We start from the raw sequence: 24063 nt of genomic DNA on the forward strand, positions 1-24063 counted from the left end.
AATCCATTTTGATTATATTTCCTGCTTTGGCAATCTATGCCACATCTCCACCTGCTGACAAAAAATTGCAACACAATGCACACAACAGCTATCTTGAAAACACACTGCACAAAACAGCACTTCTTATAAGGCAGCCATCGTTAACTGATAAAAATAAACTGTTTCACCAATTACTATGTATACTGGAAAATACTAATTTATGAAGAATTTGCAACTGCAATGACTTCATAAAAAAGAAAGAAAATCTGAATCTATGGGGTTAGAATTCTTTGATATTAAAATAACGCAAACTCTTATAATTTATTCTTAAGTTCTGTAATTTATAGTTATTTATAATTCATACACTACATTTCACATGGTTTCACCAAACATTCAAAAACTGCTTTTAAAAAAGCTCAATAAAAATGAGGTCACTTAGGGATAGACTACTTACTCCAAAAGCAAAACTGGGATAAGGTTAATATTAATTTTCAAACGCTTATAAAGCAGCAAGACTAAGTGAAACATTACAGACACATCAACTGATACACAAATGTATAACAAAGGGTGAAATAAAGTATCACATTGCTTGAATACAGTTCCACTTGCAATCACTACTATGCAATTAGTATATATATTTAGGCAGCTGCTACTTAAATATTAAAAAATGCTTTGTAATTCTGCTGTATTAGAGGCTTGCTGAACAAACTTGTTCTGTAGGGTTTAGCGTGTCCTTTTTCTTCCTTTTTAATATACTTGAACTTTTATACTGTTGCTTACACAAATTACGTATTTTACAGCATATATCAAAATAAAATTTTCAAGTACGAACATGGATAGATTCCGTAGTTTTAAAAAGGTGTTTTGTGTTCCACTAGTTTCTCACGTGGTCTCTCTCCTTCCTTCATAAGAATCATCATACCCTCTCCTAGCACTAAGGATTCCCTCCAACTATTTTCTTCATTTTTCTCCCCTCTTTTAAAGCATTGTGGGCACACTCCCTTAGAGGCAATCAGTTTTGCTCTTTAATATGGAGGAAATCAGATCAACAGAGAACAGCATGAAGAGATACCTCCTCTCATGGATGTAAAATGGTTTCTGCTTCCACTATGTTCATAGCCCTTGTCAATCCAAGAACTAAAGACCAAGATTTGATGCCCAACATCAGTTCTCATATGGCCCAATATTCTTCCACTAGATTACATCCTGGCACAGTTGGCCAATATGTCTTCACATGAGAATGTATCAACTGAGAATTCAGATACACACACTCCATACACAGACGACACTAATAGGTACCCAATGTTTGTGTGTGTATATGCTCAGATGTATGTGCATTTATTCATGTGCATATGGAACATTTGTGTGTGTGTGTGTGTCTACACACACGCACACTCCATGGGAGCAACACTGTGTGACAAGGTGTACAGTTACATCAAAACTTCCCTATATGCTTGGTGCCCAAAGACAAAAGCCAAGAGTTTCTAAATATCTGAAGATTATTCCTGTATTGTAATGCTCCTGGGGGAATTCTGCAACAAAAAATTAAAACTTCTGCGCACAATATTTTCAATTCTGCATATTTTATTTTTCAAAACACCACAATATAATCACATCAGATTCAATTATTTTTGATCATTTATTTCAAAATACCTGTCAGCAAGTATGTCTGTACTGTTACAGACAACAAAAAAGATTCAGGATTATTAATACAGAACTCTGAGTAATAATTCATTTAAAGTACAATACAGAAATATATTTCTTGCACTCCTCAGAAGCAGTGCAAAGGCTTGTGGGGAGTCCGGGTGACAGCGGACTTGAGGGAGAGGGAAGTAATTGCTGGGAAGGAGCCTGGTGTGAACTTGGAAGGTTGTTGGGTATGGGTGGGAAAAGTATGGAATTGTTTTTTTGCGAGGGGTGGGGAGGAATTGTTAAGGAGCTTCCCCCATGCAGACCCTGGCTGACCTCTAGTCTCTCCCATTCAGTCAGGCACATCTGCCCCTGTCCCCGATGTATCCTTGAACTTCCTGTCCACATGTGTCCCTCCACTCCCACTCAGACATCCTTCTCCCCATCCCCATATGGCTCTGCACCTCCTCCCCTGTCCCCAGGTGTCCCTGCACCCCTTCTCCCTGTCCTCCATCTCCATGTGTCTCTGTGCCTTCATTCAGCCTCCCCCTGTCCCTATGTGGCCCTGCACCCCCTCCACCATTCCCATGTGTCTCTGTGCTTCGATTTAGACACCCTCATCTCCCTATCTGGCCTTACACCTCCCTCCCCTCTGTGGCCCTATGCCTCCACTCCCATTCAGCCCCTGCCCCAGTCTGTCCTCCCTCACTAGCCTTTATGAGCCCCTGTCCGATCCCCCAGCAGCACCACGCTGTCTGTCTCCCCATAGCCCCGGTCTCCTGACATCGCCGGACAGGCATTGTGAAGAAGGCAGATTCTCTCTTCCCCAGCTGGCTAAGAGCTGCCCTTTGTTCTATCTCCACAGAGCCCTCTGGTGGGCAAAAGGCAGAACTGCAGCAACTTTCCAGTGAAGTTACAGTATTTTCTGATGGGACTGGTGGGGGAGGCTGCTCTGTTCTAGTGCCATAGAGCCCTCTGGTGAGCAAAAGTTGTAATTGCAGCAACTTTCCAGCAGAAGCTTTTTTCTGCACAAAAAAATTAAAATGATGTATGGCTCATTAATTATGCGCGCACGCAGTGCAACAGAATTCCCCCAGGAGTAATTATAACCTCACTTTCTTATGGTGTTTGTTTCTTTATTGTAGAGCCTTACTTGAATAATTGTACAAGAACAGATGATTACATATTTCCTTGATTTCCTTTAGAAAGGATGTCAAGTAGAATATGTATTCTTAAATACTTTTTGCAAAATAATTTAACCACCACATCAAACATAAGAAAACGATAAAAAACTTTAATCGGTCCTTGTAGTACAAGATAAAGTTATAATTCCATTTTTTGTAGCTATATTAACATTCCACTAGTTTCAGATTTTTGGATTTTGAGGCCACTGGAAAGTGTGATCTAGTAGATAAAGCACCAGGCTAAGACACAGAGACATGAGTTCTAGTTCCAGTTCTAGTTCTGCCCCTGGCCTGCTGGGTGTCCTTGGACAAGCCTTTACTTCACCTCTGTCTCAGTTTCCCGATATGTAAAAAGGAGATAACTGTACCCACCTTCTTTGTAAATAAAGTACATTGAGATCTACAGATGAAAAGTGCTGTAAGAACTAGATATTATTAATATTATTAGGAACTTTGATATTTTTATGGCCCCACTATAAGCAACTGAATGTGTATCATTCCTTGGAGGTTTTTTAAAATTTTAATTAAATGGAAATATATTTTCTGTCTTGGATACCTTAACTAGTTATGTATGTATAACTGTAAATTGGGGTTTGAAACATAACACAAATATTAAATTTATCTCCTTACCTTTTACTACCTCAGCCACATTACAGGTAGGATCAATACTTCCAATATGCTTGGGATGAGCAGGATTAGTATCTCCACCAAAAAGAAGTGCTAAGAGGAAAAACGTTGACAGTTAAGTGAATGGCTATTAAATTTAAAACAACATAAAAAAGTTAAATCAGATAATGTGTTGAAAAGATTCGGTTTCACGCTGCAAAAAGATACTTCACCATAATGTCAGTCCCTGATCAAGACTATTGCCCTCTCTCTAGGGAAAACACTTTGGTTAGTAATTATAGCTTGCAATATCTGATATGATATGAGAAATGAATGCACTGGAGTCCATTTATGGCTATCCAGAAGAAAGAGAAAAAGTCTCATAGTTCTCAGGATAGACTAGAGTCAGTACAGATATAAATGAATTCATATAATTATCTCAGTGCACAGCTATTACAATAATGAGGATGTTACAATAAGAAGGTCCCAGTAGGTAGGAACTGTAAGTATAAAAGGTTTCTAATACTTAGCATCCATTCATCAACAATAAATGAAATAAAATTCTGTAGGGGTCAAGGCCAAATTACATGAAGCCTCTGTTTTCAAAACTTGTCCTAGCCATCTCTCTTTCAACACTTAAGAGAGCCATTTGCCCTTAACTAATCAAGGCCGGATCACTAGAGTTTGTCTACACAAAGAAATTCCACCAGTTTGATTAAAGGTGTAATATTAAACTGGTTTAGTTAAACTGCTGCAACTTTGTACAAAGTAATTATATAAGCCAGGTTTAAATTGGTATGAGTGTCCAGACTCAACGTTGCACCAGCTAACTAAACCAGTTAACATCACGGTTAGTTAAACGGGTGCAACTGTTGTGTTTAGACTAGACCTACAAACTCTGATAGGATGAAACCTTTATTTATTATTAACATTTATTTTCTAAGAGGGGCCTTTTTATTTATCTAGCTTTGTTGTCTTTGTTTCTATGTCTGGCCAGATTTATTGCTAAGTGGATATACTATTTGTGACAAGATGGTCGATATAGTATGGTGGGTCCTGCGCTTTTCTTGGTGGGTGGGGGGGAGCTAAAATACCATCCCTTACCCCTGCTCTTGGGGCACCGAGGACCCCACTAGTGGCCCAGGAAGGTGGTAAAGGAGGGAAGCGGAGGAGGGGTCTGGGTTTGCTCCTCACTCTGAGTTCCAGCCCCTCTCAACCCCTGCAGGTTCTTACCCTCTTCTCCCTTGGGTGGGGTACCTTCAGTCCTTAAATGCTGGGGGAGGGAATGTCCCTCCCCTGCTGGGGCAGGGTCTCCCTTACTCCGGTTTTCTGTTCCTCCAAGTCTAACAGCACACCTCCAAGCTCCAGTCCTCTCTCCTTCCTCCTTCCCTCTGACTGCCTGAAGCAGGGGGTTTTATTAGGTTTCTAACAGGGCCTTAATTGATTACAGGTGCTCCAATTAACCTGTAGCAACCCTCCCTAGTCTACAGGGAACCACGCCTTAATTAACCTAGGGTTTATATACTCCCTTCTACCATTTTCCACTGCTCCCTGGCCCTCCTGTATCACATATTCTAATCTTTTTAGCCTTGTTATACTAGTGCAGTTAACACCTTTCACTGGTCATATTATAAATAAGAGTTACTGGATACATATGTAATTGTTAGTAAAATATCCTGGATTTAACGTTTTTCCTACCATATAACCCTAACATATGTAGTATGCCCATGTTTCCAAGATGTCACAAACAGAAAAATATTGGACAGAAACCCTAGAGCCCATGATGCAAATATACACTTCAAGAGATCACAAGATTGACCTTAACTTTGCAATGCAACAAATATTGGTTACTGGGAGCTATGTAAGTAATTCCTTTCACACTACAAGAAGAATACTAACAATGGATACTTAAACGGTACAAACCTGAGAATCTAATTTGAGGGAAAGTATGAAAATCAGAACTACTGTGTTGATTAATAAAGGGAAGAATAAAAATTGAAATCTCAGGTGAGAAATATAGAAATTTTTAGAAAAGAAAAAAAAAAGAGGTTGGTGAATTAACAACAGGAGACAGCATAATTTGCTGGAAACTATTTAGCTCTTAAAATATGCACAGTGAACAAACACTACTCAAACACAACAAAACTAAAAAGGTGAAAGACTTTTTTGTGTCTGATGCTGAAATGTGTCAAATCTACAGAGCGGACTGGTAGGCAGAGAAGATGTAGTTATGTTACTAGTACCTAAAAATACCTTATACATCACCTTGCACACTGTAACTGCTAACAGGGTGGGAAAAAAAATGTAGTCACATTGACAAAACAGAACTGTTGGGCTTCACTGCAAGCCTATCCCTTTGGAATACAGGGCTTTTATTCTGCTTAGTGGTTCAAATAAATTTCTAGACACCCTCAAAAATACTGCACTACTTAAATAACCAATTGTCACAATATATCATCTACCATCTTCACTGCAGAATATTAAAATTAGTCATTGGTGCGAGGAATGCCAAATCAATGCTGTCATTTTAGGTTTATAAGCAACAACCAAGTATTCCTCCAAGTTGAAAAACAAAGCAATTACTTACTGTGCTGGTTAATAAGCATACGGAAAGAGATGCGGTTGGTGTAGAATCTATCTAGAAAATACTGGATGTTACTGCTAACAAACGGATCAAAGCCATACTTTTCCTTGTACTCAATCACCCCTTGAGCCATGGTAGGAACCACATCATTGTGTCTATTCCTTACTTTAATTAAAACTTCTAAAAAGCTGAAAGAAACACAAAATTAGAAACAGAATGTTAGAGTAACAGGAATTTCTGCATCTCACACTGCTGTTTTCAAATATTCATTTGCATATAAGAGTTTCTTACTGTTTATCCCCCAGAGTCTCCAAAAGTTTATCAAAGGCACAAAAATCCAACTACATTACTACCTACCACACGTTATGCTAAAGGGAAATATATTAGGGTGCAACTGTATGTTCAAACTAGTGTAAACATTCAAGGCCTCTTGATAACTCTAGTTATGTCCCATAAAAATTTATTTAAAATTGTGTTTTCTCCAGACCTTTCTTCTCTGACAATCCAGAACAGATGTCACACTACTTCTGCTTGGTTCGCAAATTCTGCAGGAGACAGTGGACTGGTGGGGAGCTGACTTAGAAGAGACCAGTTGGCTGTTTATCAGAATTACCAGAAAGGTGTCCCCCCAGTTTGTTTTTAGAGTAGATACCAGATGGAAGGAATTTATGAGGATGGTTATGTTTAAGTAACAAGCAGTATCGCCATGTGCACAGACACAATTCTGTTCAGTTTCTTTTTATGCCTCTAGAGGGCAGAAAACACACAATGGCGCTTTCTCCTTTTTCCTGTAGCATCTTCCTCTTTGAGATCAAGAAGTTTTAGGAGCTTACTTTCAGTTATTCTTTTTAATGGTATTGATGCAAGACAACAGTAGGCAAATATTCTAAAACAGATGGAAAATTTTACTTTCTTGTCAAAGCAGACCAGAGCCTGTGATATTTAAAGAATTACCCTTTCCTTTTACATACAATTCTTTTGAGGTACAAAATATTGAAAAGAACCATTCACATTTTAAAAAAGGATGACTTAATATCTTTTTATTAATCTTAAAACATGAAAAGTTAGCAATCTTCACCTCTGCCACATCACTGACATTAATGACGATCATATACTACATTGACAATAATGCTTTTTCCCTTCCTTCAGGATCAAACAGAAACAAATGCAACATACTTTTCAAAAGGAAGCAAAGATGGTGACGCTTTTATTAAGATGTAGCAGTGTCTGCAAAACTCAGGAGTCTTTTTATATGCTAACTCTGAAGCAAATTCTCAATGGGTTTATAATGATCACAGAAGAACAAACTGGGTGAATAATTCATTAAATTACAACCTAAGCACCACCTCTGGAAGCAAATAATAATACATTAGATTGTATGAAGTTATAGAAAATGGAAGACCGATTAGTCAGTATTTACTTCTTCTAAGGTCTTGTTTACACTACAGAGTTTTGTCAACACAAGTTATGCTGACGATCAAAAACCACTATAATCACATTGCTTGTGCATGTTCACATAACACCCTTTCTGATGGCAAAGCATGTCAATGGTTGGTGCTCTAGCATCGACAGTGAGAGCAATGCACTGTGGGTAGCTATCCCACTGTGCTACTCGCCATCTTCTGCAGCTAGCAATTGTGGGAAGGCGGAGTTGATCGCAATGCATCATGGGTGCAGACAATGTCCTGTGATACAGTTTTTTCCATCCCATAGGCTTCTGACTGCATTCTGCGGCATTTCCAACGGCCCGCTTACTGTGCGCCTGCCATCTCAGTTTGAAAGGATGGATCCTGCACTGCTGTCTACTGTTGTGGTCACTGTTATGAACATACTGCACATGGTCATGCAGTATATCACAAGCTCCCAAACTGAACAGGAATCAGAGGTGCCTGACCTACTGTGTGCCATGGAAACAAGATTACTTTTGGCATTCACAGAGCAGCTGCACATGGTGGACCATTGCTTTTGAGCTTTGGAAACAAGCACTGAATGGTGGGATCGCATTGTGATGCAGATCTGGGATGACGAGCAGTGGCTGCAGAACTTTCTGATGCGGAAAGCAACCTTCCAGGGACTGGGTGAAGAGCTCGCCCCAGCATTGCAGGGCAAGGACACCAAAATGAGAGATGCCGTCTCAATGGAGAAGCACGTGGCAATCGCTACATGGAAGCTGGCAACTCCAGACTGCTACCGGTCGGTCATGGTTTGGAGTTGAGAAATCGACCGTTGGGGCTGCATTAACGCAAGTGTACAGGGCTATTAATCACTTTCTGCTACGAAAGACTGTTACTCTTAGAAATGTGCGTAAAATAGTGGATGGCTTTGCGTCAATGGGATTCCCTAGCTGAGGAGGGGCGATAGATGGAACACACATCCCAATTTTGGCCCTGGACCGTTCTGCGATGGAGTACTTCTCTACGGTACTGTAGGCGTTTGTGGATCACGATGGGTGTTTCACTGACATCAATGTGGGGTGCACGCATCTTCAGGAACACTGGCCTGTACAGAAAGCTGCAAGCAGGGACTTTCTTTCCAGACCAAAAGATTCCAATGGGGGATGTTGAAATGCCCATAATGATCCTGGGAGATCCAGTGTGCCCATTACTCCCATGGCTCATGAAGCCTTACGAGAGAAACCTAGACAGAACCAAGGAGTGCTTCAACAATAGGCAAAGCAGGTGCAGAATGACAGTAGAATGTGTGTTTGACGGATTAAAAGCACACTGGCACTGCCTTTGTGGCGGGTTAGATCTAAATGAGGAAAATATTCCCATGGTCATAGCAGCCTGCTGTGCTCTCCATAATATTTGTGAGGTTAAGGGTAAAAAGTTTCCTCTGGGGTGGAGTGTGGAGGCAGATCACCTGGTGGCTGATTTTGAGGCTATTAGAGGGACACAACAGGGCTATTCGTATCAAGGTGGCTTTGAGGCACCATTTTGACAATGAGCACCAGTAATGTGCCTTTCTATACAGCATTCTGCCATGCTTTGTTGACTTGCCACCTTGCATGAAAAATCTGATGATTCCTGACCGTGATTTGTAGTCCACAGATGATCCAATTGCCACTGTGTATTAATTGCTGCAGAAACCACCATGTGTAGGAGACAAATAAAGATTATCTTTCAGAAAGTATGTTTTTATTAAATACCAATTAAGAACACACACAAAACACTTGGTGGAAGGGAGATAACAGTGAAGGGCAGTGTAGGCTCTCATAGCTTTGTGTAAGTCCAGCTATCATTTTGCAAGCTGTCCGAATGACTTGTATGCCTCATTACTTGTAATCACCTAAAATTTTTCTTTCTGTCGTTGATGAACTTGTTTTATCTAAACTAGTGTGTTTGGTTTTAAGTGTTTGGGAAACGTCATTCCAGGTAACAAGATTTGTGCATATACTTTTCTATTAATGAAATGATGGACTTTATATGAGCTTGTATTGTCCAGAAGGAGAGAGCTGGGCACTACAAGATGCACATGTCTGGGGGAAAGTCTGGGACTGAGAGTTTGCTGGTGTTGCCCTGCAGCTTAATTCATTGGTGGATGGCTGTAGCACTCAAAGTAATATCTGGGAGTAATTCACATGCTGAAGGCTGCGTGTGAGCTGAGCAAGAGTGGTTGATCTCACAGTAAACACTATAAAAGGCACCCTAGGCTGGAGAATTGAGTGGACACTGCTGTTCAACAGTCCAGATTGTACCTTGGGTAATGTCACAGGTACCTCTCTTAATGAGTAATAATGTATCCATTTTCCCTAAAGATGCTTTCCCCTTCACCTTACATTGCTGATTGTGAAGGAATGTTCCTCTTTTAAAATAACATATTCACCATCTCCCATCTAATCAGAAATTCTTAAGTGCCTCCACAAATGGCTCATCTAGTCTTTCAAAATGACATCTTACTTTGCAAAATAAGGAGTAATGTGGACGTCTTAACAGACACTGCCTAATCCCAAATCTAAAGACTTTTAAAATAAAGAAGGGCTGTTCTTACATACTCACCTACCTTGATGATTGGACAAGCATCCCCTCTTCAAAACTACTTTAATGTTTAAGGCTTCAGAGATTCTTTTAAATAGGTTAGGACTTTCTGATTATGTGTGATCTGTAACCACTGAAATCTCAGAGTTAAATGCCAAGAAAAGAGAGGTTTCAGTCCTTTGCTTCCTAGCTGTGAATGGCAAAATCATTTTTTTGGTTGCAAAGAAGTACAGTAACATAAAATCTTAGGCCTTGTCTACACTACGAGAGTAGTTCGATTTTACTTAAATCGAATTTTTGGAATCGATATTGCAAAGTCGAACGTGTGTGTCCACACTAAGGACAGTAATTCGACTTTGTGAGTCCACACTAACGGGGAAAGCGTCGACATTGGAAGCGGTGCACTGAGGGCAGCTATCCCACAGTTCCCGGAGTCCCCGCCGCCCATTGGAATTCTGGGTGGAGCCGCAAATGCCTTCTGGGTAAAAAAAAAAGGGGCCAGGGTGCTTTTGGGTAACTGTCGTCATCCGTCCATCACTCCCGCCCTCCCTCCCTCCCTGAAAGCGCCGGCGGGAAATCATTTCGCGCACTTTTCCAATCATTGACAGCGCGGACGCCACAGCACTGTGAGCATGGAGCCCGCTGCAACCATCGCTGCAGTTGTGGCCGCTCTCAACGCCTCGCAGCTTATCATACAGGTTGCCCTGAGGCAGATGCAGAAAAGTCAGGCGAGGAGGCTACGTCAACGCGGTGATGGCCTGAAGTCTGAGAGTAGCACAGACCTCTCAGAAAGCAGGGGACCCAGCGCCGAGGACATCACGGTGGCAATGGGTCATGTTGATGCTGTGAAACGGCGATTCTGGGCACGGGAAACAAGCACTGAGTGGTGGGACCGCATAGTGCTGCAGGTCTGGGATGAATCACAGTGGCTGCGAAACTTCCGCATGCGGAAGGGAACTTTCCTTGAACTTTGTGAGTTGCTGTCCCCTGCCCTGAAGCGCAATGACACCCGGATGCGAGCAGCCCTGACTGTCCAGAAGCGAGTGGCCATAGCCCTCTGGAAGCTTGCAACGCCAGACAGCTACCGGTCAGTCGCGAACCAGTTTGGGGTGGGCAAATCTACCGTGGGGGTTGTTGTGATGCAAGTAGCCAAGGCAATCGTTGATGTACTGCTGCCAAAGGTAGTGACCCTGGGAAACTTGGAGGCGATCATAGATGGCTTCGCAGCGATGGGATTCCCAAACTGCGGTGGGGCCATAGATGGAACTCACATCCCTATCCTGGCACCGGAACACCAGGCCAGCCAGTACATTAACAGAAAGGGCTACTTTTCCATGGTGCTGCAAGCACTGGTGGACCACAGGGGACGTTTTACCAACATCTACGTGGGATGGCCGGGCAAGGTTCATGACGCTCGTGTTTTCAGGAACTCTGGTCTGTTTAGACGGCTGCAGCAAGGTATTTACTTCCCGGACCACAAAATAACTGTTGGGGATGTGGAGATGCCTATAGTCATCCTCGGGGACCCAGCCTACCCGCTAATGCCCTGGCTCATGAAGCCCTATACAGGTGCCCTGGACACTGAAAAAGAACTCTTCAACTACCGGCTGAGCAGGTGCAGAATGGTGGTGGAGTGTGCTTTTGGACGTCTCAAGGGGAGATGGAGAAGCTTGCTGACTCGCTGTGATCTCAGCGAAACCAATATCCCCATTGTTATAGCAGCTTGCTGTGTGCTCCACAATCTCTGTGAGAGCAAGGGGGAGACCTTTATGGCGGGGTGGGAGGTTGAGGAAAATAGCCTGGCTGCTGATTACTCACAGCCAGACAGCCGGGCGATTAGAAGAGACCAGCGGGAAGCGCTGTGCATCCGGGAGGCTTTGAAAGCAAAGTTCCTGAGTGAGCAGGGTAACCTGTGACTTTAAAGTTTGTGTACAGAGAAGCCGAACCTGCCCCCGTTTCTTTACCCAGTTCATGTTGACTATCCTATCCAGTTACATACCCCCTTCACCCCACTTCCAACACACGTTTCAAAATAAAAATAGTTCTACTTTGTTAAAGCACACCGTTTTCTTTAATACTGTTTTCGCGGGAATTTTTTAAAACTGGGACGCAGACTGTGGTGCGGAGCGGGTGTAGTGTAGTCGCGCGAATGCAGCTTCTAAACTCAAGGACTGACAGGCTCCGCTGCGGTGGGATGGTTGTTTCAACGGAGCCTGTCACCCCTCCTGATAGGGACTGTGTGTATGGGGGGTCTATGTGACTTTGTGGCAGGGGGAGGACGGTTACAGATCCCCTGCTGTGTGGCTCTGTGATCCTGCCTAAGGACCGCCGCTTAAGATCTCTAACTGCCCTCCCCTGCCACAAAGTCACAGAGCAACCCACCCCCCACCACATAACATGAAAACAACCTCCCAGACTAACCAGGGTAAGTAGTCACTGCATCACTGCACTATGTATGTGCCCTGCTGCTGTGCCTGCCCCCGACTATGTACCCTGCCAAAGGTGACTGTCCTGTCCAATTACCAACCCCCTTTCCCCGCCTCCTCCAAAAGAACATGATGGAAACAGTAGTTAACAGAAACATATTTTTTATTATCAACTACACATGGAACTGGGAAGTGAAACTTGGACGGGGGCTTGTGTCAGGCGGGAAGGAAAGAACTTGTCAAACTTTGGGGAATGAGAGCCTTCTGCTGCTCGAGCTCTCTGCAGGGGTGGAGTGAGAGTTAGCAGGGACTCTGCCGCCTCTCCTTCTGTGCACTTTGGGTGAGGGGAGTATGGGACTTGGTGGCGGGGGAGGGCGGTTAGAGATGGACTGCAGCGGGGCTCTGTCCTCCTGCCTCCGTTCCTGCAGAACATCCACAAGGCGCCGGAGCGTGTCCGTTTGCTCCCTCAGTAGTCCAAGCAGGGTTTGAGTCGCCTGCTGGTCTTCCTGACGCCACCTCTCCTCCCGATCCATGTTGGCTTGGTGCATTCGGGTCAAGTTCTCCCGCCACTGGGTCTGCTGTGCTGCCTGGGCTCTGGAGCAGGCTATAAGCTCTGAGAACATGTCCTCCCGTGTCCTCTTCTTCTTATGCCTAATCCTCCCTAGCCTCTGGGAGTGTGATGACAGGCTAGGTTGTGAGACAGTCGCAGATGGGGCTGTGGGAATGGGAAAAAGGGAGTGAATTCCTCAGAAAGATAAATGTAGTTGTGAACAAAGAACATAGTCTTTCTCTGTGAACAGGACCATGCACAGCACCTATCACATGCGCACTCAGCACAAGGTCGAATTCTCGGCCTTCGCATTCAGTGTCTGGGGTTTTGCAGAGCACATTTGAGAACCGTGTCAGGACAACGGAATTGCTCTTGCACGCAGACATGGTAAGCCGTAGATTCGTGGCAGCTTAAAACTTTAATATTAGCAATGGCCTCATTTCACATTGAAATCAATGTCGGTCCCTGCTGCCAGCAATCCGGCAAGCAGGAAGTCTGCTCCTGTGCCACACCCTCGCGGCTGTCCCCGGGAACGATCCCTTTCGGCTGCCCCTCTCCCGCCTCCACCGCGTGGCTGCAAACCAGCGGTTACAGTTCTGTAAAGGAACGGTAAAGCAGTCCCAACACTAACATTCCCCTACCTCATTCAAAGCAGGTCATGAGCGACATCACCCTCATGAGGATCTCTGAGAGCGACAGACAGAGAATGCTCCGGGAAAGCCTCCAAAGACCAGGGCCGTATGCCGCCATGCTGTGCCAAGCAATGATTCCGGAGTACTTGCTAGTCTCGTGGCGCGGCAACGTGTCCTACTACGGAGGACCCAATAAGGCCGCTCTCCCCAAGAACCTAATGCAGCAGATTTCAAATTACCTGCAGGAGAGCTTCCTTGAGATGTCCCAGGAGGATTTCTGCTCCATCCCCGGACATATAGACCGCATCTTACTGTAGCTGCAGTAGCAGGGACTAAACAGTAGAGCGGCTTGGGCAGGACAATCATGCAAAACCGGACATTGCTAGATTTTTTTTCAATAGTTGCACTGCCCATGACTGAACCGTAAAGTTAATCAAACTAATCATGAGAAACCCATTTTTTAAATTGTTAATATTCATGTTCTGTTACAAATAAATGTTTAGATGTTTACAACACTTACTGGATGATCCTTCACCAGATTCTGTGTCCGGGGTAACGGCTGGGGAGGGTTGGTAGGGGATCTCTGTAAGGGTGATGAAGAGATCCTGGCTGTCGGGGAAATCAGCGTTGTGAGCGCTGTCGACTGCCTCGTCCTCCTCATCTCCTTCCTCATCTTCCCCGTCCGCTAACATGTCCGAGGATCCGGCCGTGGACACTATCCCATCCTCAGAGTCCACAGTCAGTGGTGGGGTAGTGGTGGCGGCCGCACCGAGGATGGAATGCAGTGCCTCGTAGAAACGGGATGTCTGGGGATGGGATCCGGAGCGTCCGTTTGCCTCTTTGGTCTTCTGGTAGCCTTGCCTCAGCTCCTTGATTTTCACGCGGCACTGCGTTACATCCCGGCTGTATCCTCTCTCTGCCATGTCTTTAGAGATCTTCTCATAGATCTTTGCATTCCGTCTTTTGGATCGCAGCTCGGAAAGCACGGACTCATCGCCCCACACAGCGATGAGATCCAAGACTTCCCGATCAGTCCATGCTGGGGCCCTCTTTCTATTCTGAGATTGCACTGCCATCAGTGCTGGAGAGCTCTGCATCGTTGCCAGTGCTGCTGAGCTCGCCACGATGTCCAGACAGGAAATGAGATTCAAACTGGCCAGACAGGAAAAGGAATTCAAATTCAAATTTTCCCGGGGCTTTTCCTGTGTGGCAGTTCAGAACATCCGAGCTCTTACTGCTGTCCAGAGCGTCAACAGAGTGGTGCACTGTGGGATAGCTCCTGGAGCTATTAGCGTCGATTTCCATCCACACCTAGCCTAATTCGACATGGCCATGTCGAATTTAGCACTACTCCCCTCATCGGGGAGGAGTACAGAAGTCGAATTAAAGAGACCTCTATGTCGAACTAAATACCTTCGCGGTGTGGACGGGTGCAGGGTTAATTCGATGTAACGGCGCTAACTTCGACATAAACGCCTAGTGTAGACCAGGCCTTATTTTCTCTTCTGCAAATAGAGATATAGTGCTACAAGGAAACAAACTTGAATTTCTTTATGTTTCATATCAGAAAGCATGCCTGCCTAGAAACCAGAATCCTTCAGTGGTACAGAGGACAACATGTATTATAAAGGAATCTTTAGTTATTTCTAGGATGCAACTGCTCCTCGTCCTATCTGCAAAGATGCTTTGCTTCACTCTTGAAGATATTTCTGTCTATGAACTAAGATAGACCGAAACGTTTTTTAAAAAGGCTAACAACCTGAATATATTTATGTTTATTTATGAGTTTACCACTTTTCCTTAATCTTGCTATGCCCCATGTCGGTCAAGTTGGCCCCTGATATTTTCACTTTAGACTGTAGAAAAGCACCAATTATTTCAAACAAAGCTCACATGACACCAGAATGAAGAAATTTATTAATATTCTGAGTTAGTCACTAGTAACCAAGTTTTCAAAATACTACATACTACTTCAGCAAAAACAGAGTAAGTAACATTGAGTTGCACAGAGCAGGAATTCTTAGAAAACTGGTTGAACCTAGTCAATTTCATGTGCTTTGGCAGATGTGCATGAAGGCAGCATCAGTAAGAAGAAGAGGAGTTCTTTACCCCTTCATTTTATAACTATCTATCCAGAAACAGTAGCTACATGAAGACAAGCTGAGATGATGTAACAAGATCCGTAGTAGATCTTAGTACTCAATACTTTTGGAGAACTCTATTGGCAAATAACCTTGTATTTTTCATGAAAAATCTTTCACTGATGTCCCCACTCACAGAGATTACCTAGCATTAACCCCTCTGGAGCAAAGGTGAAGAGCTCCATAATTTGTAAATAGACCGAAGGAGCAGTTTTACCAAAACGTGCATCAGATCTAACTTACGATCTGGCTTTTGTATCAACACAAGAGCATCACCACAGCTTTAGCAGAGTAAGCGTGGCAACCTTCTGTAATGGCAATTTCTGAATAAGTCACAATTCAAGTGACTATTGATTGGATAGGTTAACCCTTTTTGACCTAAACACAAGAAAAGAGTTATGCAAAAACTTTCATTTCTCTACATAAAAGTGGAAGGCATTTTTGATATCCAGCTTATGGAGAAAATCTTCCACTTGAAGTATTTAGAATGAAAGACAGGCAGAGGGACTCATTTTAAATGGAATAGGTATACAAGTTGAGTCAGAAATTTGTGATGAAGTTTGAGAATCACTTAAAAACCAAGAATGAAGCATGAGGACATATCTTATTTACCTTTTTGAAAGAGAATATAGCTATTAGAAACATCAGTTTAAAGTGCTGTCCTGGTCTACACAGGAAAAAACTAAACACTACATCTTACTCAACAGATCAGCACCAAGTCTAATCTGTTTACTTTAATGATGAAAAGAACTTATTACTTTAATACTGTTAGCACTGCAGAACCAATATAACTGAGGGAGCAACAGCAGAGTTTATTCCTTCTCATGCATCATCAACAAAATTGTCTACCAAGTTTCAAATGAAGGGCCAAATTCTGTGTTCAGTCATACCTGTGTAAACTCAAAGGAATCATATGGTTATACAGATGTAATGGAGAACTTTTGGAACTTGCTTCCTCCTCAACTCTGTAACAGTCCAAGTCCATTAGCCTTCAGAGTCCCCACCTTTTCTCCCGTGACTATGAAGATATGACTGTAGGACAGAGCTGAATAGCAGTGGTGTTGGGGTCTGTTGATTAGTTTTTGTTATATTTATGCTGTTGCTGGGTTATTTGATATGATTTTGGGTAACTGATGGGTCTGCCTATTTATTAGTACATTTTTAAGAGTGTCAAGGGTGACTACAGTATTGGATGGACTCTCTAAATTGCAGTTTATTAAACATCTAAGGTAATTAAAAACACAGAATCTTTCCTTTAATGGTATTGATGCATGAGCAAGAAAGGAGCTAGTATGACTTTCTCATCTGAAGTAGAGTGTTTGTTACTCACAGTAAGAAAATCAGAAGAAGATTGATCTTCAGTGTAAGTTGTGGCTTGCTTTTCTCTGATCTGAATTTGGCCCATGAAACCTTTCACTTCAAAGTCATTAGTCTGAATTCAGCTCTGATAGATAGCAATGAAGGGTTAAATCCTGTCCCCATTGTAATCAATAGCAATACTCCCGTTGACTCCGATAGTGACAGGATTTCACCCGAAGTAATTTTTATTGTATGGTAAGTGTTCTGTTCCAAGTTACAGACCTGTTTGAAATATGAATACATTAACATAATATATTAAAATACCATAATAGAGTATCTGAGCTCAAGGAAAACCAGAGTACTTAAGTATTTTTTTTTTTTTTTTTAGTATTAAAAGTGTTTGGTACCTTTAGTATACCTTTATTTATATATAATTTTTTCTTTTACATACCTTTAATTTAACACATTATACAGTATTGCAAGTTAGGAACTAGCAGGATACAGCATAGGTTGTTCAAACAAACATAGATTTATGTTTGAGTTAGTACAAACTCAACCTTAACTACCTGAATTCTACATTACAAATTTGATTACTTCTGTGCTGTTACAATAAACAGAAATCCTGGCTTGTAACAGATCATTTTCCTATGGTGGTTTTACTTTTAAAATAAATCATTACTTACTTATCCAGAATATGAGGATCCTCAGGGCTTTTATTTTCATATTCTAAAAACTCAAGGAAACTTTGCATGTACCTGAAATATAAAGAGATGTGACATTAAGAACCGGGGTAAAATGTTCAAAGACACCTAAGTGACATAGAAGCCCACTCAGAAAGATCATATCTGGCCATGGCACTCTTACTGAAGGAATATCAGGACTTACAGAAACCAGCCTCAAGCCACTCACCACACAAAGGGCCTCCTTTCTTCAAGACACAACCAACTTCCTCTAGAAACTCCACAACATTAACAACCTCCCTCAGAACACCATCCTTGCCATTGTGGATGTCACCTCCCTAGAACCCACATCCCTCACAATAATGGCATCACCGCCTGCCTCACATATGTACAAGGCAATGGACAACACTCAGCTATTCCCCAAGCGTACTGTCAAACTCATCCATTTCATCTTCACCCATAACAATTTTATATTCAACAATGCTTTGTCCAAACCCTGAGAACAGCCATGGGTACTAGGATGGTTCTCCAATATATGATAACCTCTTCATGGGATACCTTGAGAAAGAATTTCTGGACAAATGCACCATGAAACCAACTGCTGGTATCACTAGGCATAGCTACCAGGTAACTTGGGGGGGTGAAAGGCCATAAGTGCCGATGAAACTCCTGCGCTCTGGGTCTAAGTGAACCACAGAATTCCATCTTGTAAACTTTCACCTACTTCTATGCTAACTGCTTACATGCTTGAAGCAAGCTAAAGCAAAAATGTAAGGGTCAGCTTTTCTAGCAGACAGCTGTATTTCGCTCACAAACACAGTAGAGATAAGGAAGGGGGAGGAAGAAGCCTCTACGTCTTAGCCTGCAAAGGCCGAAAATAGCAAACAAATGGAAATTTTTCTAACTGTAACTGCTCGGGCAGGGAGGGGTAGTGGGGAAAAAACAGACAAAGTCTGCACAGAAACAGCTTGAAATATAAAATGGGACACTTGCTTGTATTTGCTGCACTTAATTTGAGACATGCTGGTCTCCTAGTGCCTATTCAGAGCTCTTAAATAAAGTTGGTTTGTTTCTCCACCCCTAGTGTGTCTATTGGTGCGGCGCACACCGGGCAACGAACCCCGCTGTTGCCCCCCTCGGGCCCTTTTGGGCTGGCAACAGTTTTGGCGTCCCTGGGTGGGCTCGAGGCTGAAATTTAGCCTTGCCCGGATCCCTCCTGGCGGCCGACGGATTACAGCGATGACCGACGCCCAGCGCGCACCGGTGACTTCATCGGGGGCCTCGGCGGAGATGTGGTTTGCTCGACCCTGGAGGGCACAACGGTGCAACGCACTCGAGTAGTGGAGAAGCAGCTGTGGGCAACAGTGAAGAACCGGACCCTTGGATAAGGTAGGAACAGTCCAGTGGGGACTTTACCTGTTTTGACCTGAGGACGCCCAGTGTCTCCCTAGAGTATGGTGCAGGGATGGAGTACGGCCGTCAGGGTACAGTGTACACCCTTAGAATGCATTCTGGTGAACTGGAAAGTGTTTGGATCGAACCAGTTGATTAAAAGTAAATTGAAAAGGTTCTGTACAGTTGATTGGCCTCAATATCAGCTAGAGTGCCAAGAAAGGTGGCCACCGGAAGGATCAATTAATTACAACATGATCCTTCAGTTACTTTTGTTTTGTCAGAGAACAGGTAAATGGAATGAACATCTCTATGCTTATACGTTTATGGCGTTAAATAGGACTGATATTTTGCACAAGTGCCATTTGACTCCGACAGACTCGGTAGTACCTGCTGCTAAACCCCAGAATCCTCCTACGGTTGTAATGGCAGAATCGGTATCCCCTTCAGCTCCAGCACCCCCACAGGCTCCAGAGAGTACCCCTTGGTGGGATTGTATCCGTTGATTACTGAGAATGTGGTAGCCTGTCCACGAACACAGGATCGTGCAGCCCAGATTGTGCCAGTGTATTCTCATGTTCCTTTTAACCCAGTGCACCTAGCTGCCTTTAAGGCAGAAGCAGGGGAATTCTCAACGAATCCAAGCAAGTTTATTTCAATCTTTGAAGGGTGTCTAGCTAGCAATAAGCCCGACTGGGATGATTGCAATATTCTTATGAGAACCTTGTTGTCTGAGATGGAGCGGAATCAGGTTATAGCTAAGGCTAGGGAGGAGGCACAGAAGAGGCATAATGAGGACAGAGAAGGCAAGCCCCTGCCTGAGATTGCTGTCTCCGTAGCGGACTCCCAGTGAAACCCAAATGAGGAGAGGGATTTGAGGATGCTTAACTCCTGTAAGGAACTGCTTATGCATGGCCTTCGGCACTCAGCTGTCAGACATAACAATTGGGCCAATCCATATGAATTAATCCAGGACTCAAAAGAAAGTCCAGTGGCTTTCCTGCAGCGTATTCGGGATAACATCAGGCAAACTACTAGTGCAAACCCAGATGATCAGGCAAGTGAGGCAATTATAAAGGGTATCTTCACCAGTCATGCGGCCCCTGATATTAAAAGGAAACTGCAAAAAAAAAAAAAAAAAGGATTTAATGGGAATGTCTATGGCTCAGATTTTGGAGACTGCAAATAGGGCTTATACCCTTAGAGAGGGGAAAAAAAAAAAGGACAAGTGAAAATAATGGTAGCAGCAGTGCAGGCCGGCGGCAGAGAAAGGCCACAAAGAGGTGGAAGGGGCCGGGGAGTAAGAGGCTGTGGATGTGGGCGCCCTGGTCCCCAGGAAAGGCGCCTGGGTCACAACCAGTGTGCCATATGCCGAAAGGAGGGACATTAGAAAAATGAATGCCTTGAAAGGGAAGGTACCCTATAATGGCAGCGGAGGATCAAGAATAGGGGTGTCAGGGGAGACGGACCATCCTACCCCCGGAACCCCGAGTAAAAGTGCGGGTGGGAGATTCGGACATAGACTTTTTAATAGACTCTGAAGCTGCACAAACCGCAGTAAACAAACCCCTGCAGCTGCATGTGGCAGGCTCCCTCACTGTGGTGAGTGCCACAGGGAAAGGAACCAAGTGCCCAGTGTATGCCCCAGCGGAATGTGTCTTGGGAAACAAAACTGTATCTCACAAGCTGGTTTACCTCCCTGATTGTCCAACACCACTACTAGGACGATACCTGCTTTGTCGCTTAGGTGCCACCCTGCATTTCACTCAAAATGATATAACCCTCACCTTACCCCCTGAGAATGCTTGAATAATGACCCTTGCAGTTGAACCCTCAGCTATGCAAGCCCCAGAGTGGAGCCAGTGGGAGGACCAGGTGTATTCCCTTGTCTGGGCATCAGGGGTCCCAGGGAAAGCAACCCGTCAAACCCCGGTTCATATTCAGCTCCTCCCAAGAAAAAGCCCAGTGTGAATCAAACAGTATCCAATTAAGAGGAAAGCCAAAGAGGGACTGCAAAAGACTATAGATCGGTTCCTAGAGTATGGTATACTACAAGAATGCCAGTCAGCTTGGAACACCCCCATTCTGCCCATACAAAAGCCCAATGGCACATATCGGCTGGTACAGGACCTCAGGGCAGTCAATGAATGGGTTAAGACTCTGCACCCCCTGGTTCTGAACCCGTATACACTGCTGGCCCCTATAGGGGGGCAGTATACCCATTTCTCGGTCCTAGATTTAAAAAACTCTTTTTTCACAATTCCAGTTGACACCCAATCTCAGGAGATAGTCTTCTTCAAGTGGGAGGACAACAGAAGGGTTAAAAAGCAGCTTTGCTGGACAGTATTGGCCCAGGGATTTAAAAATTCCCCCTCTCTGTTTGGCCAGGCTCTGGCTAGAGACTTGGAGGAGTGGAACAATGAGGACAAAGCCCTCCTTCTGCAATATGTAGATGATTTGCTAATTGCTGCTGTGGGTCTAATTCCTTGTCTTAAAGCTACTGTGAGTCTCCTGAACTTTGTTGGACTCCGAGGATACAGGGTAGCTCGAAGCAAAGCTCAAATTGCACTCTCTAACGTACAGTATCTGGGATTTCACATCAGGCAGGGAGAGAGAAGACTCTCAAATAACAGAAAGGAGGCTATCTGCCAAGTTCCTATCCCTAACAACCGTAAACGGCTTAGAGCATTTTTGGGCATGGCAGGCTTTTGCAGAATATGGATCCCAGAGTTTGGACTGTGGGCTAAACCTCTGTATGAACGTGTTAAGGGAGCGGATCGTGACCCCTTTCACTGGTCCCCAGAAGCAGACAGGGCATTTAAAATCTTGAAAAGGAAGCTGATGGAAGCCCCAGCCCTGGGTCTGCCAGATCTCTCTAAGCCATTCCAACTGTATGTGCATGAAAGGAAAGGGATGGCCCTGGGAGTGCTTACTCAGTTATTAGGTGCCTGTAAACGTCCTGTGGCATATTTCTCTAAACAACTGGATCAAGTTGCAAAGGGATGGCCAGCATGCTTAAGAGCGGTCGCAGCCACTGCCCTAGTGCTTGGGAAAGCTGAAAAACTGACACTGGGAGGAACTGTGCAAGTGTATATTCCCCATATGGTTCAAGCCCTGCTGGACACTGAGGGTGGTCTCTGGCTCACACGGGCTTGGGTTGCTCGGTACCAGGCAAAACTGTTAAAAAAAATCCTGAAGTTACCCTGCAAACCTGTCCCTCCCTTAATCCAGCTACCCTGCTACCAGAAACAAAAAAGCAGGAACATGACTGTCTGGAAATCATAAATGTCCACTACTCCAGCCGCCCAAATTTAAAAGATCAACCCCTCCCAAATGCTGACTTGGAATGGTATACCGATGGCAGTAGTACTGTTGTAGATGGGCAAAGGAGGGCTGGTTATGCTGTTGTGTCTCTCCATGATACCATGGAAGCTGAAAGTTTACCTGCTGGGACATCTGCCCAACTTGCTGAACTAATGGCCCTGACTCGTGCACTCGAGCTGGCAAAAGACAAATGGGTTAATATCTTTACTGACTCAAAGTATGCTTTTGGGGTATTGCATGCTCACGCTGGTTTGTGAAAGCAAAGGGGAATGCTAACAGCCCAAGGTTCTCCGGTTAAGCATGGGTCTCAAATTCTCCGGCTGTTAGAAGCAGTACAACTCCCTTCAGCAGTAGCAGTGGTACATTGCAAAGTCCATCAAAGGGAAGATCAAAATGTAACCAAGGGCAATGCCAGAGCAGAGAGGGAAGCCAAGCATGCTGCTATCCTGAAGTCACCAACAGAGAAGAATGCCCAAATGCATGCCCTCATCCCATCAGTAGGTGAGCTTGCAGCTCCTTAGTACTGCCATGAGGGCAGAAACCTGGTTGACAGACTTGGTCTCCAGAAAAAGGAGGGAGGGCTTTATTCCACAGAGGGAAAAATCCTCTTGCCCAAGGGCCTAATCCGACCGGTGTTGCAGAAACTGCATCAAACCACACACACAGGCAAAGAGGCTCTTACCCAGCTTATAAATAAGTATTTTCTAACCTCTGGACTTAAACCCCTAGCATCACAGGTACAGGCTGAATGTTTGATATGTCAAAAAAACAACCCTCGACCAGGAGTAGCAGTGTTGCCAGCCACTCTGGAACCTACCCCAGGCCCAGGATTGGTATGGCGAATAGACTTTACTGAGTTTCCCAGGACCCAAGGATACAGGTACCTTCTCGTCCTGGTGGATCAATTCAGTGGATGGCCTGAGGCCTTCCCATGTCGTAACAACACTGCCAAAACAGTGGCTCTTAAGTTTGTCAAGGATATCATTCCTCGCTTCGGCCTCCCCCAGTGGATGGAATCTAATAACGGAACGCACTTCATATCTCAAGTTGTTCAAAAAATATCAAGTGCTCTGCAAATCCCCTGAAAGCTCCATACAACATGGCAACCACAAGCCAGTGGAGTAGTGGAACGCACAAATCAGACACTCAAGCGACACCTCTCAAAGGTCTGTCAGGAGGCCTCTCTTAGGTGGCCTGATGCTTTGCCCCTTGTGTTACTCCGCATTCGTGCTCTCCCTAAGGGCAGGTTAGGGCTTAGTCCCTTCAAAATTATGTTTGGAAGGACATGGCCTATGAATGCTACACCGGTTCTGGCAGGGGAGTGGAAGATGGGGTGTGGTTTTTTGTCTCAGTACATGTGCTCTTTGTCTGCTGTTCTTTTACTTCTCTTCACAGATACACCAAAGATTCACAGCCTCTTCTGCTGGATACCCTGGTCCACTCCTTGCAGCCAGGCGATTCTATACTCATGCAGACCTGGAAGGACGAGCCTCTCCAAGAGAAGTGGAAGGGACCCCACACTGTCCTGCTTGTTTCCCACACAGCAGCAAAGGTCGAAGGACACAAGAACTGGATTCATCACTTTCAACTGAAAGCAGTACCCACTCCTGAACAGTGGACTGTCCAACCTGCAGAGAAGACTGCCAGTAACAATTTGGGA

General features: G+C 44.2%; 1 protein-coding gene across 2 annotated transcripts in view; it reads right to left on the bottom strand.

Moving 5' to 3' along the window:
• PDK3 (pyruvate dehydrogenase kinase 3) overlaps positions 1-24063 on the bottom strand; it is a 96576-nt gene that overhangs the window by 25665 nt on the left and 46848 nt on the right. For both annotated transcript variants that reach the window (XM_034754991.1, XM_034754999.1), the window contains 3 exons: positions 17691-17762; positions 5986-6170; positions 3423-3512 (listed from right to left, as the gene is read on the bottom strand). In XM_034754991.1, coding sequence (XP_034610882.1) covers positions 3423-3512; positions 5986-6170; positions 17691-17762 — 347 coding nt within the window. The remainder of the gene's footprint in view (positions 1-3422; positions 3513-5985; positions 6171-17690; positions 17763-24063) is intronic.

Source organism: Trachemys scripta, chromosome 1 (assembly GCF_013100865.1).
Source record: "Trachemys scripta elegans isolate TJP31775 chromosome 1, CAS_Tse_1.0, whole genome shotgun sequence".
Classification (NCBI taxonomy): Eukaryota; Metazoa; Chordata; order Testudines; family Emydidae; genus Trachemys; species Trachemys scripta.